Source organism: Lepus europaeus, chromosome 17 (genome assembly GCF_033115175.1).
Source record: "Lepus europaeus isolate LE1 chromosome 17, mLepTim1.pri, whole genome shotgun sequence".
Classification (NCBI taxonomy): Eukaryota; Metazoa; Chordata; class Mammalia; order Lagomorpha; family Leporidae; genus Lepus; species Lepus europaeus.
In genome coordinates, this window is record NC_084843.1 from 54,857,832 (window position 1) to 54,878,224 (window position 20,393).

Here is a 20,393-nt window from a genome sequence, read left to right on the forward strand (position 1 = left end):
TAGATTGATTTCTGGTGTTTTGATTCTGTTCCATTTGTCTATCCATCTATTTTTGTACCAGTACCAGGCTGTTTTGATTATAACTGTCTTGAATGTCCTGAAATCTGGTATTATGATGCCATTGGCTTTTTTTTTTAAAATAAGATTGCTTAGCTTTCAAGGTCTTCTGTGCTTCCATATGAATTTCAGCATCATCTTTTCTAGATCTGAGAAGAATGTCTTTGATAATTTGATGGGAATCACATTGAATCTGTTAATTGCTTTTGGAAGAATGGGAATTTTGAATATTCTTCCAATCCATGTCCATGGAAGATTTTTCTATTTCCATCTTCTATTTCTTTTTATAATGATTTATAATTTTAATCTTAGATATCCTTGATATCCTTTGTTAAATTTGTTCCAAGGTATTTGATTTTTTTTTTGTAGCTATTGTGAATGTGATTGATCTTAGAAGTTCTTTCTCAGCTGAGGCATTGTCTGTATACAGAGGCTATTGAATTTTGTGTGTTGACTTTACATCCTACTTTACCAAGCTCTTCCATGACTTCCAATAATCTTAGTGTGGAATGATTTGCATCCCCTATATATAGAATCATGTCATCTGCAAGTAGAGATACTTTGACGTCCTCCTTCTCAATTTATATCCCTTTGATTTCTTTTTCTTTTTTTTTAAATTTATATTTAATGAATATAAATTTCCAAAGTACAGCTTATGGATTACAATGGCTTCCCCCCCCCCATAGCTTCCCTCCCACCCGCAACCCTCCCCTTTCCCGCTCCCTCTCCCCTTCCATTCACATCAAGATTCATTTTCAATTCTTTTTATATACAGAAGATCAGTTTAGTATATATTAAGTAAAGATTTCAACAGTTTGCCCACACATAGCAACACAAAGTGAAAAAGTACTGTTGGAGTACTAGTTATAGCATTAATTCACAATGTACAGCACATTAAAGACAGAGATCCTATATGATATTTTTAAAAAAATTAATTAATTTTCTATGCAATTTCCAATTTAACACCAGGGTTTTGTTTTTTTTTTTCATTTTCAGTTATCTTTATATACAGAAGATCGATTCAGTATATACTAAGTAAAGATTTCATCAGTTTGCACCCACACAGAAACACAAAGTGTAAAAATACTGTTTCAGTACTAGTTATAGCATCACTTCACATTGGACAACACATTAAGGACAGATCCCACATGAGCTGTAAGTACACAGTGACTCCTGTTGTGGACTTAACAATTTGACACTCTTGTTTATGCCGTCAGTAATCTCCCTAGGCTCTAGTCATGAGTTGCCAAGGCTATGGAAGCCTTTTGAGTTTGCCGACTTTGATCTTAGTCTGATAGGGTCATAGTCAAAGTGGAAGTTCTCTCCTCCCTTCAGAGAAAGGTACCCCTTCTTTCATGGCCCCGTTCTTTCCACTGGGATCTCACTCACAGAGAGCTTTCATTTAGGTCTTCTTCTTTTTATTTATTTTTTTTTCCCAGAGTGTCTTGGCTTTCCATGCCTAAAATACTCTCATGGGCTCTTGAGCCAGAACCGAATGCCTTAAGGGCTGAGTCTGAGGCCAGAGTGCTGTTTAGGACATCTGCCATTCTATGAGTCTGCTGTGTATCCCACTTCCCATGTTGGATCGTTCTCTCCCTTTTTGATTCTATCAGTTAGTATTAGCAGACACTAGTCTTGTTTGTGTGATCCCTTTGACTCTTATACCTATCAGACTCATCAATTGTGAACTGAAATTGATCGCTTGGACTAGTGAGATGGCATTGGTACATGCCACCTTGATGGGATTGTATTGGAATCCCCTGGCACATTTCTAATTCTACCATTTGGGGCAAGTTAGCTTGAGCATGTCCCAGATTGCATGTCTCCTTCTCCTCTTATTCGTACTCTTATATTTAACAGGGATCACTTTCAGTCAAATTTGAACACCTAATAATAATTGTGTGTTAATTAAAGAGTTCAACCAATAGTATTAAGTAGGACAAAAAAATACTAAAAGGGACAAAGTATTAAGTCATACATCAACAGTCAAGACAAGGGCCAATCTAGTCACTCTTTCTCATAGTGCCCATTTCATTTCAACAGGTTTCCTTTTTGGTGCTCAGTTAGTTGTCACCGATTAGGGAGAACATATGATATTTGTCCCTCTGGGCTAAATTCCTTTTCTGACATATCCTCTGTCTCCTTCTTCAGCCTCCATTATTGAAGTATTATATTTTTCCTTTGGGGAGTTCAGAGTCTTCCTTATTCTTATTCAGGAATTTTCGTTTGTTCTTTGGCATTTCTGGTGGATTTTATCTTTAAATTGTCACTTTGTACCTGTGGTTTAATTTCCCTCTGCTAAGAGCTGCTATGTATGTGTTGTAAGTGGAAGCACGTAGTCCCACCTCCTGGAGCCCTATTTACTTCTAGATTGTGATAGAGGTGGCTACCAGGGCGTTGGTGCACTAAGTCCTGCCTCCCGAGGGAGGAGGGGCTTGCTTCTCACTACTGTGTGAAATGAGCTTTGGTTTTCATTGTTTCAGACTGCTCCTTGTTATACAGCTTGCATGGTGGGGGAAGGAATCACTCTGTAATGTTGTGATCCTTGCTGCTGGATGGGGTGTGTTGTGAGGTGGCCCCCACAATTGATGGGCATGTGTATGGGAGGCAACTGCAGCAGCCCCCTGCTTGCACTCGAAAATATAAACAATCAATATGGCTTCTCCCCTCCAGCTGTAGTTCTTGTTGTGGGTGTGGGGAGACATAGATGGACCATGGCATGCCTAATCTCTCCACTTTTCCCCCTATAATTTCTTCTTCTTCCCACTTGGAGCTTCATATGCAGTTCACCAAGCTTCCCTGCCTGCTACTATCTGTAGCTCTGAGTACTCTCAGCCTCTTACCTGGTTCGCAGGGGAGAGGGGAGGGCGACGCCAGTCTCCTCCTCTCCTCGTTTTGTCTGTCTGTTGTGTCTTTGCTCCACCTCCACCACTTCTCCTTCCTCTTTGCTCCCTTAGCATGGACATTAGCAGTCCCTGGTGGTGTCTGGGCTGCTCAGCTGAACTTCTCATGATTCCATCGCTGGCTTGTATCCCCTCTGCTTATTACCTATCTATTTCCCCCCTCCCCTCTCGTGACTCAGAATATCCTATTGCTATACCACCATCTTGGCCCCTCCTCACAAATGATTTTTTTTTTTTTTCTTGCTCCGCGGGATTCATTTCTTAAGTTAGAGCATACCCCAGGCCCGGCCGGCAGCCAGCGGCACACGGCTGGGCTCCCCGTCCCGTCATGTTAAGAAAATAGCTTTCCTGGTGCGTTCCAGCTGCAGTCACATCGCCCTGGAAGAATAGTGCCCGAGTACCGCTGAGTGGCCGGGGGCCACAGCGCAGTCTCCCCAGCTCCCTGGTGCTTGCTGAGTGACCCCTTGATGGCAAGGAGCGCCCAGCCCTGGCGGAAGGGCGGATGTAAAGGCAGCCTTCAGAGACAGACCAGTCCGCGCTCCAACCCCGGGCGGTTCTGAGACTCCCCTGCTCTCAGTGGCAAGCAGCACCCTCGGGTCCCGGCCAGAACGGCCCTGTGCAGATCCACAGCGACACGAGGTAGTTGGAGAAACGGCGGTGATGGGTCCTCCGCCAGCCTGGGCGTCGGCCTCTCATCCCTACGCTTGACTGCAAAAGAAGCGCGCCTCCGACAGGCAGTGCGCGTGCGGAGGGGCCGGCACACGTGGTGGGCCATGCACGTGCCAAAGGTTTCCAGATACCCTTCCCCGTAATAAAATAATCTTAATAAAAACATAATTTAAAGGACGTGTCAAAAGCCACGTGTGGAATCAAAGCTGTAAACTCTACCAAAGTCCGAAGGCTCTCAACGAATCGTCCGTTCCCACCTCAGTCGTGGTTTATCGATGGAAACTTGAGCTCCATGATCTCAGAGTCGGGGGAGCTGCTTCCACTTCTGTCGCTGTAGGTGTCCCTGGGCGAGAGCCTGCAGCCTTTCTGGAGGTAATGCGGGAGCCGCCCCACGGAGGCCAGCAGGAGGCCGAAGTACGGCGGGGTGGGCTTGACCAAGACGGGTGAGGGGGCGCTTCTGGGGAGCAGGGCACTGCGAGCTGCCCCCCACCCTGAGAGGTGCGTCCAGGCCGCCTGCAGCCCTGCTGGTTGCAGCAGCAGGGCGGGCAGTGGCTGTGTCCGCTTTGCCTCGGTCAAGCAGTCCCAGCGAGTGGGTGGGAAGCCGCCCCAGGCACGCCTGCCACTCTTTCACCTGCTTCTTGGTGTTCTACTCTTCAAGTCAGTCCCTCAATCGGCTAGGCTCGACGGCTTCCTGCTGGCTCTCCGCTGAGCCCAGCCTTTGAACGGGAGACTGAGTCGGTGCCCGCAGGTGCGAGCGCTGCTCCTGAGAGCAGTGCCCAAGACTCCGCGCACCTGGGGGGAGCCGCAGGTCTCAGGCAGCTGCAGGTGGTGCATCGAAGAGATTGGCCCGTGCGGCTTGGCGCCCGTGGGTGTAAATGGGGAGGAGAGTCGGCGCCAAGAGGAGCTGGGTGTGGTGTGGAGACCCAGGTCACCGAGCAGCATGCAGAGTTGGGACAGGATGTTGCCCAGGACCACGCCATGTCTGCGGATGCCACTTCCAGCCCTTTTAGGGGAGCAGCAACCGCAGGTAAACCCATCAGAATTTGTCTTCGCAATGAGCCCGCGCTCCTCGCACTGGGGAGGGGTGTGGGCCAGACGCTGCCTTGAGCTGTTTGTTCCTTTGCTGTGTTGGGAAGCTGGGAGCAGCCCCAGGGCAGGAGCCCTGGCAATGTCTGCTCCTCCGTGCCTCTGGCTCCCTGGTAGTTACATGAAGCCACGTGGCTGGCTCTGACTGGTGGAGGGAGGACAGAGGTGACCCGTGTCACTTCTGGTGGAAGCCACATGCTTGTCCTCTGGCCCTGGCAAATGTGAATGGTCCTGCTGGGGGTGGCTGTGCCTGCATGGGTTCTGGAGGGAGCCCAGTGGAGCCGAGCGAGGTCCCAGCTGACCTGTTTGGGACGCGCAGCTGGGTGAGAGAGAGAGAAGTCTCTGGCTTTAAGCGGCTGAGCTTTTGGGGGTGTCTGGGAATGCAGCATAATCCAGCTAACAGTGACGGCTCAGTGGATGGTCAGGTGATGAATTCAGACCAGAGGGTCACTCAGCTGATGTGCCGGGCGCCCCAAGGAATACAAGGCACCAGCTTAAGTACAGGACGCGGGATCTACAACACTGAGTGCTGGTGGGCCTCAGGCACGGGCCTCGCTGCCAGTCTCTGGTCCGGCGGGGAGTTTGTGCAGGCTCCTGCTTTGAAAGTGGGCCCCAGTGGGCCAGAGCAGCGAGCTGTGGGTGTGCCACTGTGCCACGAGGACTGTGAGCAGTGGTGGGAAGACTGTCGCACGTCATACACTTGCAAGTCCAACTGGCATGGTGGCTGGGACTGGAGTCTGGGGAGGAACCGCTGCCCTGCAGGGGCCCCCTGCCGCCCATTCCCCCACTACTTCCCCACCCCAGCTGACCTGTGTGAGAAGATTTGGAACAACACCTTCAAGGCAAGCCCGGAGCACCAGGGCAGTAGAAGGTGTCTTCAGAAGTGGTTAGAGCCTGCACAGGGCAACCCCAATGTGGCTGTGGCCCGCCTCTTCGCCAGCCCTGCCCCAGCCTGGAAGCTCCCCTCCACCCTTATGGGCTTCTCTCTATTCCTGCCGTTCCTCCCCTAAGAGTGTTGTGCCTGAGCGAGTATGAACAAAGGAGCTCTACACATTGATAAAATTTGATGGTCCTTTATTGCCGGCGGTGGAGAGTGGGCTCATGCCCTAAAGAACTCTCGACCCTGAAGCCTAAAGCAACAGGGTTTATAAAGGCAAAAACCACAAAATCAGGAGGGGAATTCATGGTTGCTAGGAACAGGGGGGAATACATGGTTACCGGGGTCAAGCTGACCTAAAACCTATGCGAAACTAGTATTAATTATAATCTTGACAATACCAGTTACAATCTTATAATCCTGACATTAATCCAGGTATTGGTTTTAATTATATGTAGGACATAGACAAATTACATTTTTATCATTAACCCAGGTGCAACCTTTCTATTTTTAAGCTTGAACAATTATGCTAGGGGGTTCCTATGCTCTGCCAAGTGTGATGTAGTGGACTGCTATTGTTCTACTGTTTTAGATCATAGTTTCAGACCAGAGTCTCACAGCGGGGGGGGGGGGGGGGTGCTTTCCCAGAATGGAGTCTCAAGTGCTCCAAAATGGAGTCCCTACTGTCAAGGTGCTACTTCAAGAGCACCATCCTCTCCCACCAGCGATGGGCCAGGCTGTGGCCACCTCCTTCCTCAGACCCTTTCCTGAAAAGAGAAGAGGCAGTGGCTGGAGCCTGAGCCCTGGTCGTTGGTTCTGAGATCCCCTGCCCTGACTGGCCTAGGAGACAGCTGGAGGCAGGGAATGCCAAGGAGACCTGCCCTGGGGGATGGGAGCTGTGATGGACTCCAGGCCCTTCTTAGCCTAGCACAGGACCTCCTCCTCACATTTCAAAGGTGGCGGTGAGAGCCCTGGCCTCCTGTCCTGTGATGATCTCCCTAATAAAACAGCAATTGCCTCTCCAAAAAAAAAAAAAAAAAAAAAAAAGTCCTGTCCACAATAAAGCTCTCCCTTAATTTAGATATATTTTAAAATTTTTCTTAATTATTTGATAGTTTGACCAACTAGGTGGTTTGTTAACTTTTACATTTTTCCTGAATATTTTATATTTTGATTCTATTAAATATTTTTAGTGTTTAATTTTAAACCATTTGTCATCGCAATAGACTAGTGCGATGTATATTTACTTATCCACTATCATGTAGCAGATTATATTAGAAAATTGGGAATATTCTGATTTTGTATAAATTCTATAATTATACCAAAGTGAAGTCTTTTTGTTTCCAACACCTGTATTTTTTCTCCTTGACTGAATTCACTATTTAGGGCCTCTGGCATTATATGGATCACATAAAACTTAAAAAGTGACAAATGCCTGAAGGCTCAGCTCTGTGAGCAAAGCCCCAGAATTGTAAGTTTGCAGTAGCATCAATTTGCACGTTGTTGCATTTTTCCAAATCACTTGAAATTTCAAGTGATTAAGCAATAGGAAATATGTAACTAATCTGAGGTTGATGATTTGTAGAAAAATGATGATGCATTAAAGATTCTGGAAAGGAAGTTCTTTGATCACATGTGGGATGTTGGTTCTGCAGGAAATTGAGCATTCTGAGTCAATCGGCTGACTCTAAATTGGGGCCGATATGGAGAAGGACTTAATGGTGGTGACAGAAAACTCAATGCCAAGTCTTTTTTTTTTAATTTATTTGAAAGAGAGGGAGGGAGTAAAGGAGAGGAAGATAGAGAGAGGGGTGTCTTCCATCCACCAGTGTACTCCCCAAGTGACCACAACTGCCAGGTCTGGGCTAGGCTGAAGCCAGGAGTCTCCCATGTGAATAGACAGGCCCACAGCTTTCTCACTGGATGGGAAGTGGAGCAGCCAGGACTCAGACCATGCCTCTGTAGGATGCTGATGCCTCAACTGCTTTACCCACTAAGCCACAGCGCCAGCCCCAGTTCTAATTCTAAAGTGAGAAACCTTGAAGAACATGGGTGATGCTCAGAAAGAAGGCTATTGAAGTATAATATTTTTGAATTAGAGCAGTTCCAAATTATGCTTAATAGAAAATCATTTGAATTCAAATGATGAGTCAAATTCTAGTTCCTTGTGTATGAATAAGGAATTAAGTCAATGATTTTATGATTCAATATTCATTACTTAAGGCAAAGAATAATTTTGTTTCTACGAAAGGGTAGCTGCTATATTACCACCAAGAATAGCTAAAAAAAAGCCAGATATTAATTGAGAACCAAAAAATTACTTGAAACCAGTAGAGATAATATTGGAATAATATGAGACCCAGATTGCAGAGTAGGATATATTGTAAAGAATGAATAATGAATTATATTTATTATAGGGAATTTGCAAATTCTGATGACAAGGTAGTGGACCCAGATTCCAGGCTAATAGCTTGTTCAGGACCATAGAAGTAGGAAGGAATAAAAAGACAAATAATTGACTTGAAATTGGATTCTTGGAAAGAAAACAGAGCTGATGGTATCCTGGTTGGTACTACTAGCTGGTGAATATCCTCAACATCTAACAACATCAAACAATGAACCATTTCATTTCAGTCATACCATTTACTTGTTTGGAGTTGTTGAAAGTTTGAGTTGGGTCCCGGTTGCAGTATATGCGTGGCTGCAGTCAGTGGTCTGCTGGGCTGCAGTCTTCTGCCACTTGGAGTACACTAGGCTTCTAATATGGCTCGTCCTTATGGTGTTAATGCTGCCTATTCCCTGGGAACTCAGCTGCACTCATGAGACCCCAAAAGCCTCCCCAAGGCCTCTCCCATACGTATGTGTCAGGATAGCCATATTTCTTATGTGATGACTTGCTTCCTAGGAAAACCAAGCAGGACTTCTCCAGCACATCATATGTATCAGGAACACCTGCAAGAGCTGTAGTTTGTAGCATATTCCTGGCAAAAAGCTTTAAAAGTAATTGTGTGTGTCTACTGCTTCTCCCAAGTACTCAACTGGTGTTTGCAAATAGTCTTTGCTATTCTTTGTACATAACCAATAAAAATGATTTAAAAAGTAATAGCTCTCATAATAATAGCTAAGACATACAGGCCTTAACATGGTCCAGGAGCAATTGTAAGAATTCTACCGTATTAACTTCCTCACTCCTGATCACAATCCTATTGATGAATAAACTGTTGATTGTATTTCCCAGCTGATGAAACTGAGTCACAGAGATGTTAAGTAACATTCCCAAGATCACGAAGCTGGTAAATTCCAAAGCCTGGATTTGAATGCAGGCAGATTGGATCAGGTCTTCATGCTTTTGAGAATTCAACTATGCTGATAGAGATGTTGAACTCATTAGCATAAGAAACAAGCTTATAGGAGCTAAGGTCTAGACAGTATTATTTTGACTGATACTGAAATATTTAAATTACTGTAAATATTACTTTAAAATTTAAATTATTTTTAGAGCTCATACAGAGGATTTTAAAAATGATGTTAGTATTGAGAACTAGGTTTTCCAACAAGGTCTACCATTTTCTCTATAATTCATCTAGAGAAACTATTTCAGCCAGTAAGTAAAGTTAGGTGAATTTTGAAGTTTTCCTTTAAGATCTTCTCTTCGAGGCATAAACATAACCTGGTCCTTAAAACTCTCAGTTATACTCCACCCATCTCAAATGAAAGTTTGGAATTCTGTAAAAATACTTGGGCCTTCTTTTCCTAACTCCATCCCAAATTGATTATTGCTAAAATCTTGTGATTTAAGTTGTAATTTCTAATCACTTTGAAAAAAGTTAAAAGATGTGGAAATGTTATGGAATCCTGATGAAGCAATAAGAGTCAGCTGGCGAGGGCCCCTTGTACCCCAGCTACTGTTTGCCTGTTACCTCTCACACAGTGGGTGAGTTTGAACTTCCTTTCTTAGGTGGATGTGAAACTTACCTGCTCATTACAGAGTCAGGGAAGTCCCATGAATGCACTGAATGGCTTCTTACGTTTTCCCAGGTATGGCAGAACACTGTTCAGGATGAAAACTCTTGGTGCATGGAGCATGATTGACAGTTTTATGTTCAGACCTTTATGGACCCTCAAAGACATACAAATAAATAATTTTGTTAACTGCCAGGACTCCCTTGGTAATCATTTGGTGTGGTTCTAAGAGTCTTAGCAAAGATTCTCCCACAACTGTATATTACTTTGGAATAATTCAGAGAAAAGGAAAAGTAAACCTGTATTTGCTTTTTTGTTGCTGTATTGATTTGTTTTTTCCTTTACCTCTCCTCATTCTTCCCCCCTTCATTTTTTCTTTCTATAATTTGCTACTATTCAAAGATAATGCATGGAGATAAAATATAGTTTTTGCCCAAGAGAAGAAGTGAGGGCATATTTTCAGATATAATGAAATTGCTTAAGAAAGAGTACTAAAGAAATTAACCAATGAAAGTCTCCCATTAAAATAGAAACAAAAAGAGCTCATTTTGTAGATTTAAGCATTTTATGGTTTTTACACAACTTACAGGTTAAATTAATTTTCTAGAACGTGGCTCATTAACATTTTTATTGTTTGCCGTATTTTAAAATAATATTGTTGTGTATCACTGGATAAAATTAATAGTGCATTAAAATGGTCTCACCTTAAATCGGGGACAGTTTGCTGTAACTAGAATTCTCAATTCTGTAATGACTTTTTTCTCTACTATGAAAAGAAAAAAAACTTCTAAATTAAAATGATGTACGAGGGCAAAAGGAAATTTATGATCTAAACTTGCTGCAAATCATTTGTATTGATCTGTTTTGTTTCCATTCTGCTGAAGCTAATGGAAATCATTTGTCACCTGACTTCTCCCAGCTGATTTGAAAAAAAAAAAAAAAAACACTAGACCATTTATCAGACCAACTGAAGTTCTGTTACAAGTGTGCTTATTCTGCAGTCCCAAAGATAGATTTAATTCCTAAGGAAGTGAGGAATAGTAGGTTATAATGCTCAGAGGTTTAAACACATAAGCATATTGATATGAACCCACATGTAATGCATTGCAATAAAACTGTAAACATGGAACTTAACATTGGTAAGTAGAATATTCAAAAGTAGTATTTTAATAGCTTTTGTGTTTCATGAGCTAAAATTAAAGTATAATTATGTGATGTCTACTATGGTCCTATCAGAAACTAGAAATAAAAGTAAAAGAATCATTACAACATTGCATTATATTAAATAGCCTCTCCTGACACATTCAGAATCTGATTTTCTCTTTGAAGAATATTTTTGGTGACTCAAACCTATAATCCTTGTAATTTTGCAGAGAGTAATTAATTTTATGTTTAATTACATTGAAAGAAAAATTAAGACCTATACCTCTAGATGTTTTTACACAAAATATTGGTCTTGAGAAGCCAAGAAAATTTGTATAATTTTCAATTTCTCATAATTTAATGTGCTACCCCTAAAGAATGTTTTTACTGTTCAATTCCCATACACCTCTTTATTGTTTTTGCAGTCTAGGATCACACTATCCATACTTTTGTAATCTGTCTGCAACTGATGATGATGGACAAGGAAAGATGCTCTTAACATTTTTTAGATCAACTATTTTTTTTTTTTTTTAATTTTTTGACAGGCAGAGTGGACAGTAGAGGGAGATAGAGAGAAAGGTCTTCCTTTTGCCGTTGGTTCACCCTCCAATGGCCGCTGCGGTAGGCGCACTGCGCTGTTCTGATGGCAGGAGCCAGGTGCTTCTCCTGGTCTCCCATGGGGGTGCAGGGCCCAAGCACTTGGGCCATCCTCCACTGCACTCCCTGGCAACAGCAGAGAGCTGGCCCGGAAGAGGGGCAACCGGGACAGAATCCGGCGCCCCGACCGGGAATAGAACCCGGTGTTCCGGCGCCGCAAGGCGGAGGATTAGCCAGTTAAGCCACGGCGCCGGCTTAGATCAACTATTTAAAAAATATTTTTCTTAATTTATTGGAAAGGCAGAGTCACAGGGTGATGGGGGAGAGAACTTCAGTCCTTGATTCATTCCCCAAATAGCCACAATGGCCAGAGTAGATTGTTTAAAAAATCTTATTAGGGGCTGGCATTGTGATGCAGCAACCTAAGCTACCACCTGCAGTGCCAGAATCCCATATGAATGCAAGTTCCAGTCCTGACTGTTTGCTCCAGAGACTTCTCTCTGCTAGGGAAAACAGTGGAAGATGGTCCATGTGCTTGGGCCCCTGCCACCCTCATGGAAGTTTTAGCCTTTCTGGCTATTTGCGGAGTTGAAATCGGACAAGACCCCCTAAAATTCACACTAAAATGTGGCCCCTTAAAGTTCCCTAGAAATGCTATCCATGGTGCCACATGCACTACCGGAATTTGGGGTGCCTTACGATTTCACTACGGGCTTATTACTGAATCCTCAATATTAATAAACCCAAGAGGGTTCTTGCCTAATATTTAGAGAAGAATTCTAAATACCGGCACAGATAAATGAGGCAGCATGGTACGTTTTAAGCTTTTATTTAGTGAGAAAGATGCATAGGAGAGTGAGAGCTTTATTTAGGGGAGAGAGGTGAATGGGGGTTCAGACCGAGCACCAGGAACCAGCCACGTGGATGAGCATCTAGGCAAGGACGCCTAGAGCACATGGATCGAAGGCCATGTGCCCTGAAGGCATGGGGCTACAGCAAGCCCCTTCCTAGCAAGACGCCAGGGAAAAAGAGCAGGGGTGGGCACACTGTGTCCCAGGCTTTTAACCCACTCCAAAGGGGAGTGGTCAATTAACCTGATTGGCTGGTGGGCACCCCGGTGCGGCCAGGTAGGGGAATGAGGCCACACAGGGCATAGCAAAGGCATCAGGTAGGAGCATGAGGTCACACAGGGGCGTGGTCTTCCAGTTCACAAATCCGATCAGCTCCAACCTGTATGCCTGCCTACTTCATTCCCCCCTCAGAGACTCAGACCTTAATCTTAAGAGGATGTTGATGGGCGTTGAGTCTCCATCTTCTGTAGCTACTTCCTGCTGATTAGGGGCGCAGACCCTGCCTGTTCTCGGTCTGGAAGTCTCTGCCTATCTCATCTAATGAGTTCACTTCACGAGCTGGATCTCTCTCAGTCACTGCCATCCTCATTGTCTCCTGCATGGTCATCATTATTTTCAGAAGCTGCTGGGTTCTGCTGGGTTATTTTAGATATAAATGAAGGTCCATTGTCACTCTGGAGTGACCGTGGGAGTCCAAAGCGTGGCACGATGTCTTTCAACATGGCTTTAAGCCATGCTTTCTCCGTTTGGGTTGAAAAGGCCTCTATCCATCCTGTAAAAGTAACAATAAAGACTAGGAGGTACCTATAATTACTAATCAGGAGCATATTGGTAAAATCAACCTGCCAGTCTACACCTGTTTGTTCCCCTCCTCTGCACAGGAGTCAACAGGGGAGGTTGCCTTACACGGTGAGGGTTATTCTGTAAACACAGTGGCCAAGAACGAGTCATTTCCTTTATGACCGTATTTAGTCCCTTTCCTCCAAAAGCTCGGGAGACCAGTTGTACTAAGGTATCTCTTCCCAAGTGGATAGAGTTGTGTATTTCCTTTATAATTTTCCATTGAGTGGCCATTGGTAGCATAATTATGATTTAGCATCCACCATCCATTTGCATTTTTAGTATAGCCTCGCTGTTGGGCTCATTCATCTCAGGCTCCGTATAGTGAGGTTCCTTAACCACTTCCACAGATTGAGGTATAAGGGCCATTTCCAAACTTTCCTGTGTAGCTGCTCTATCTGCTAATGCATTTCTCTGGTTAACATAATTATCTCCCTTCTGATGTCCCTTGCAGTGGATGACAGCCACCCCTGAAGGCTCCAGTACTGCCTGAAGTAGAGCCAGTTTCTCTTTTCCATATAGAACAGGGGTCAGTAAGCCCCTCTCTTTCCAGATTGCTGCGTGTGCATGTAACACAAGGAAAGCATATCTGGAATCCATCTATCTATCTATCTATCTATTTATTGATCTATCTATATTAACTCACTGACTTTTTCCCAGTTATAAAGCCCTAGTCAATGCAATAAGCTCCACCTTTTGGGCTAAAGTATTGTGTGGTAGTGCTTGGGCTTCTATCATCTGCCTTTCTAACTCCTTCATATAGCTGCTGCCATCAGTAAACCATTCAGCATCTGGATTTTCCAGAGGCTCATCTCATAGGTCTGACCTACTAGAGTACACCTGCCTACTTCAGAGTAAGCCTGAGGATGGAAGGTATCCCCCTCCTCTATAATTTTAAATTTTTTAAAGAAATATTTATTTGTAAAGCAAGCATCAAATCTCAACATGTCAATTGTTTTCAGCCCTTGTTTCTACTGTTAAGAACACTGCATTTTTCTTTTTACTATTTGTTGAATTTTTTACTTAGTATAAGGTTAATTTTATGAGAATAAAGTGAACAAAAAGTAGATCATTGTAAAAATTAGGAGAGGAAGGAGGAAGAAGGGTAGGAATGAGAACTGGAGGGAGGATAGGGTAAAAAATATCGCTAGGTTCCTAAACCTGTATTTATGAAATATATGAAATTTGTTTACCTTAAAAAATTAAACCAAAACAAAGATTTACTGGAACAACAGAATACCCATCAAAAAAGATGACGTTTATACTCGCCTGATTTCTTACTAAAATACACTTCAGATGGATTGGATGTGTAAAGTCAAAACAGAAAACAACTCTTCAGGGCTTTTAAGTAATCTTTGGCACCTATATATTTTCTGTATAATGACCTTAAATGGAAATGGCTTCCAAGTATGGCGCAAAACAGAAATATTGGAAGACCATATGTTAACTTGCCTATCTCTTAAAAAATGTCTACGTGGAGAGTGCACTCTACCACAGAAGCAAAATGAAAGTCCTGAAAATCATCATCACACCAATCAAAAATAAGCAACTAATAACCTCAGTATATTTTTTTTTCAACTAACTTGTGTGTTCCCTGAATACATAGGTTAAACTGTATTTTATTTGAATATCCTTTTACATTACCACCAGGAAACAAAATTCTAAGGGAGTTCTTGGCAAAACTGATTTAATCAAAGTGATTCATGACTGTTTTTGGGGGGTGTGCAGAATATACCGAATAGCTCTTGTTGAGAACTCAAGTCTGAGACCATGTATACACAGAGTTGCTGAAAACTGCAGTTTTAGTTACCATCAGTTAATGGTTATTGAAAGTGAATTCAACTTAATTGCTTTACTGATTTGCCTAGCAATTGTTGAAATGTTGGGCTTACTATTTGTTCTTAAATTTTGTAAAAATTCTATTCCCACCTATTTATTTGAGAGGGAGGGGGAGAATGACACTCCCTTTCACTGTTGCATTCACCAAATTCCCACAGCATGCAGTGTCTGGGGGCTGGGCTGGACCAAAGCCAGGGACCAGGAACTCAATCCAGGTCTCCCACAAGGGTGACAGGCACCCAACTACTTGAAATATCACTTGCTTCCTCCCAGGGTGTGCATTAAAGGAAGCTGGAATTGGTAGTGGATTTGGGACTTGAAGCTAAAGCTCTGCCACTGAATTCAGACATCTTAAGTGTTCTAATTACTAGATCAGATGCCCAGCAGTGGGATACTTGTGAACTTGCTAAACCCTAGAGGAAATGCAATGCTAATAGGTGAAATTATAGATCAATTTTATCTTTTTTTTAGATACTCCTCCATTTTGCTTTTGAAATAAATTTCTTATTTCTTTAGTGAAGTCACACTCCTATATTGAAGAAACTTTAAAGTTGAGAATAATCTTGTATGTTAGTGTCATTATGCTTATTTTTTTATAGTCTGTTGATTTGTTTTCTGTGTAAAATTAGGAAGACCACTTTAAAAAATCTGAGGGAATTTATGCATCATTTTAAGCTATTTCTAAGTTTCTCCTTAAAATACATTTTTTTCCATTTTAAAACAATAAAATATATTAATTGCTCTATTTACTAAGGAAAAATTTTTATATTCCTAAATGGAAAAACATGACGCTTCTTCTACTTTACACATTTTACATGTAGAATTGCAACTCTTTTCTCTTGGTTTTACAATAGCATATTTGAAACAATTTTACTTTACATAAAGTGGGATATATTACTTCCCCTGAAAAGATTTTTTCCACTTAGTTTTTAGAATGATGTGCTAACTTTTTCTATAAAGAAGAGTGACTTAGCTATATGAATGACTATCATCTTGCTGTAAGAGCGTCTAGATAGATTACATTCAGAATACCTATGTGCCTTGTAATAAGGTCCTATCCTATCCTCTAAGGGACTAATACCTTTGTTTTGCTGTTTAACTTGAACTCAGTGTCTTTCATGTTCAGATTTAAAGTTTATATTGAAGTACAACACACCTTTAAACCATGTGCACATCATAGACACATGGTCCAATAAATTATCACAAATATAACCTCCTGTAGCGTCAGCAGTGGCTCAACAAATTGATACGGGTTCCCTACGCCCCTTTCCTAACACGTCATTGTCCAAAGAGTAACTGTTATTCCGATGTTATTAGCACAAATTGACTTTGTTTGGTTTTGTCCTTTATTTAAGAAGAATGACACCTGAGTACTTTATTGTTGGATTTTTTCCCTATGAGTGTAAATTTCAACCACATTGTTGTGTGTAGTTGAGGGTGGTCTTTGTCACAATTGAACAATGTCCCATTGGGTGGACTACCCCTCAATGCATTCATTGTCTTAATTACATTTATTGTTATACTTGGCCTGTCTGGTATTGCTTTCATGATATGCCTTGCTACTCACCAGGTAGTTCTATGAGTCAGAATCCTTGGGATACTCTCAAAGCTTTTCTGCCTATAATTCCCTGCCTTTTGCCTGTATTTCAGCATGACTTCCTTGCCCTAAAGGGGGAATGGTTTTTCTTGTTCAGTGTTATGTTAACTGGGTCATAGAGTACCATGGCAGGAGCTCCTATACACTTCAGAAGTAGAGTAACATAGTCTTCTCTTTCTCTAGTCTCAGGAATAGGGAGTGAAATTTTAACTGTATTCTTTTGTGGATTCAAGCACAATTTATACTATAGGAGGAAAAGCCACTACCTTGCAGAACTCATGTCCTGCAAAGGAGTCCAAGTTATTTCTCCACAGTGAGAACTTTTTCTGTGCCTGTAATACCTCTGTGCAGCACATTATAGGTATAGCAATCTCTGAATACATTTTCTATGTTTTCTTAAGGTGGAATAAGAAAGAATTGAGAATACATGCAAAGACTTTAATAGATAATACAAAACAGCTATTTCTGCACCAGCATACCTGGAGGATGAAGTGACTGTTAGTTGTGAGCTGTGCTCTTTGGGAGTCCATTGTAAGCAGAAGCCATGAAGGAATAGGCTTCTACCTTAACAGTGTCCAGTAACTTGTTTAAGATGCGACAGATGAACTATAGCTTTGTGCCAAAGACAGGGAAGTGCCTCTCCATATTTCTGTATCGAGGAAGGATTTTCGTCAAAAGTGGTAATGCTCTCAGTTCTGTACAAACTTCTTAGAGGTTCATTGTCCCATTTTGTCCATGAATCATCATATTAGTGATTCAAAGTTAGTTCAACACTCTTACAGCAACATTCTGGTGCCTATGTGATTCATTCATTTTGTTGATCAGTTTTGTTCAAGTTGAGCTCAGTTCAAAAAGAAGAAAGCTATTTTGACTACTTGTGCAAAAGTAGAGAACTGTCATATAAGAGTATTACTCATGAAAGATACAGTAGGCAATGATTACTCCACAAGCATTTATGAAAATAAATTTGTTTAGCCTTAAACAGTAGGTTTTTAAAACTTAGCCAGTTACTTTGTGCAAGGTAGTTTCTTTTCTACACAAAGTCCTCAAAAGCAACCAACTTTGTGGGTCATGAAGAAAATATTTCATCCTACTTACGTCTCATATGTCTCTTCCCAAGAGTGTATTTTTCCCAACAATCTTGTGTTCATAATTTCTCCATTGCCGGGCAACTACTTTTAAGCAATTTCCTTTTGGGGTGGGTATCTTGCCTAACAGTTAAGATGTTATTTAGAATGTCTGTATCCCACATAATGATGCCAGGAGTCATCTCTTTGCTTCAGATCCTAATTCCAGCTTTCTACTATGGAAGATCCTGGAAGATAGTAGATGATGGCTAAGTAGTTAGATTTCTTTCACTCATGTAAGTCAGGGTTGGGTAGGGGTTCCTGACTTTGGTCATGAGTTATGGACACTTGGAGAATAAACCAATGAATGGTGTGTCTGTCTGTCTCTGCTTTCCTTTAATAATATTTTTCTGAAAAAGAATTGCCTATTAATGATATTATAGATGTTAGCTGGCAAATAACTGATGGTCTATGCATATTGCATACAGCAGATTGTCTTGTAAGTCACGAAATGTCTGGTTGAGTATCTGAAATCTTTTCAATGATGTACATCCTGGGAGAATATCAGGGACTCTACAGTGGTAATTCATCAGGTGTTGGGTTCCAAGAGGTGTGCCCAACGTTTTAAGAATGCCAGTGTCTTCCATCTTGGTGTTAGCTTTTCCTTTTGATGCTGTTTTGGAATTCTCTTTAGAGCACTTAAGTTTCAACAGAAAAGATTACAAGGGTTCCTGAGAATCCATTTCCAAGTGTAATTTCGATTTTGATACTATAGAAGTTCTTGAAGGATTTTTGAGTTGCTAGTGTCAATGATGATATTTGTCTGACGTGTTTGAATAACTATTCTAATTGCTGAACACTTGTCCTTTCTGCTACTGTGGGTGGTATTGTGTTCTGAAGTGGGGGGAGGGGGGCAGAGAATGTAATCAAATAGTAATCACAATTTCACTGGACCTCACATTATAGGAATGACCAAGGAGGAAGACAGGAAGATTGCTTGGAGACTCAATTTTAATTTATTTGTGTCTGTTTGTGTTATCAATGGTCTTAACTTTGATTCCATACTTAGTACTTAATTCAACCACACAAGCACTCAGTATTTGTATATCTAATATGGCTATTTATATATACAAGCTCATCATTTGACATGATAAAACCATATTCATTGATCATTATTCATTTATCTTGGTAATAATGCCTATAGAAATACATTGTTATTCACAGAACAAGGCTCATAACAACTTCAGTGACGAAAGTACACTTGGAAGGAATTTCTTGTCCTTGATTAAAGCTTGTTTAATGGACAATAAACAATAAACAGATCATAGAATTTATGAGAATAAATATACACCCTCCTCTTCCTTATCTTAATATTTTGTAAAACCTTCATGACTTAATTTTTGAAGATATGTGTGTATTGATGATTTCAACATTACTTCCTAGTAGAAATCTCATCTAAATTAGCCCAGTGTATCCAGAGTTGGTTTTTAAACTGTGTCCTGAAAGTAGACACTAGAGCAGAGTTGCTTCATACATTCGTATACCCAGGGATGTTTATCACATAGCCTTTGAGGGAGTTTGACAATATTATGGCTTCACAATAATCTCTTGGGCTGTGCTCATAAAAATGATTTCATTCATTGATGGTTTTGTGAAATGTTGATTATCATATGCCTTCTTGAAGATTTGCAAATCATAGTAAGGATTGCAAAAAACTTATTATTTGACATTGTAGATCCTTCAGTGTGGTTAAATATATTTAATCCAGGTTCATTATAAATGTATCATTGCTTTTTTTAGGCCACAGTCTTAAATAAGAAAAATCCTGTAGAAAATGCCAGCTTCAGTTTTAGACAAATATCAGAACTTGCAAATATGGAACTGAATAGTTTGTGGGGGATAGCCATTTTGTTAAGTGCTTTATATGGATTATTTCCTTAAAATATATATAAAATTGCTTCTAGTGTTAAATCTTGCTTAGAATTGAGGAAACTGAATGTTAAATATATTGCCCAAGGTCACTCAGGTAGGAAAAGAAAAAGCCTATATGTGAACCTGAGCAGATCTTAGATGATAGCACATTTTTAAAAGTACCCTGTGTAATTTGTATTCGGAGTGCGGTCCTTGACTCGCATCTAGAAACTTGATAGAACTGCACTAAGAGTGATGAGTTGGTACAGTATGGTCAACATCAGGTGATCAAAGATCTTCGGAGATGGTGTCCTTTCCAAGAAAAAAAAAAAAATGGGTCCTTCAGTGGCAAGTCCTTTAACTTATGCCCTTTTTATTTTGCTATTTTCCTGTCTTTGTCATACCTGGGACACATATTTTAAGTCTGATGGATTTGCCGCCATCATAAAACTATAAGGCACCAATCAGGAAAATAAAAGCCAAGACACTAAGTTTTTTGCACAGACAAAATAGAAGCATCTTAGGATGCTGATGACATAAAGGCACAGTCACTACTTTGATTTGTTGAGCTTTATTGTTGATTTTTTTTTTAAAAAAAGATTTTTATTTGAAAGGCAGAATTACAGAGAGACAGGAAGAAACGGAGGAGGGAGAAGAGATCTAGATAGAGAGATTTAGGTAGATGGCTGAATCGATCAATCCATAGATAGATGTTGGTAATTCTTGCATACCCTCCTTTACTTCCCAATTGGCATAACATCCACTGCTGGGCCACGCTGAGGCCAGGAGCTTCATCCTTGTCTTCCACGTGAGTGGCATGGGACCACACACTTCAGCTATCTTCTCTGCTTTCCCCAGCACATTAGCTGAGAGCTGTATCTGAAGTGGAGGAGGCAGGAGTCTAAATGGCCAGCATGGCGGGTAGTGTCCTAACCCTATGCCACAGTGCAGGCCCCTGGCCTTTATCATTCTAAGACGACAAATAAGCTGTGT

The 20,393-nt window shown here is 41.6% G+C and overlaps 1 protein-coding gene across 1 annotated transcript; it reads left to right on the forward strand.

Annotated features, from left to right (window-relative positions):
* Positions 1-4,969: 4,969 nt before the first annotated feature.
* LOC133775804 (sperm-egg fusion protein Juno-like) lies at positions 4,970-5,725 on the forward strand. The gene has a single exon (XM_062214292.1). The coding sequence runs from the start codon at positions 4,970-4,972 to the stop codon at positions 5,723-5,725; it is 756 nt and encodes a 251-aa protein (XP_062070276.1).
* The last annotated feature ends 14,668 nt before the right edge of the window (positions 5,726-20,393 follow it).

Bases quoted from the DNA above. Each gene is read 5' to 3' on its own strand.
- LOC133775804 (XM_062214292.1), top strand. From the start codon at position 4,970: ATGGGTTCTGGAGGGAGCCCAGTGGAGCCGAGCGAGGTCCCAGCTGAC.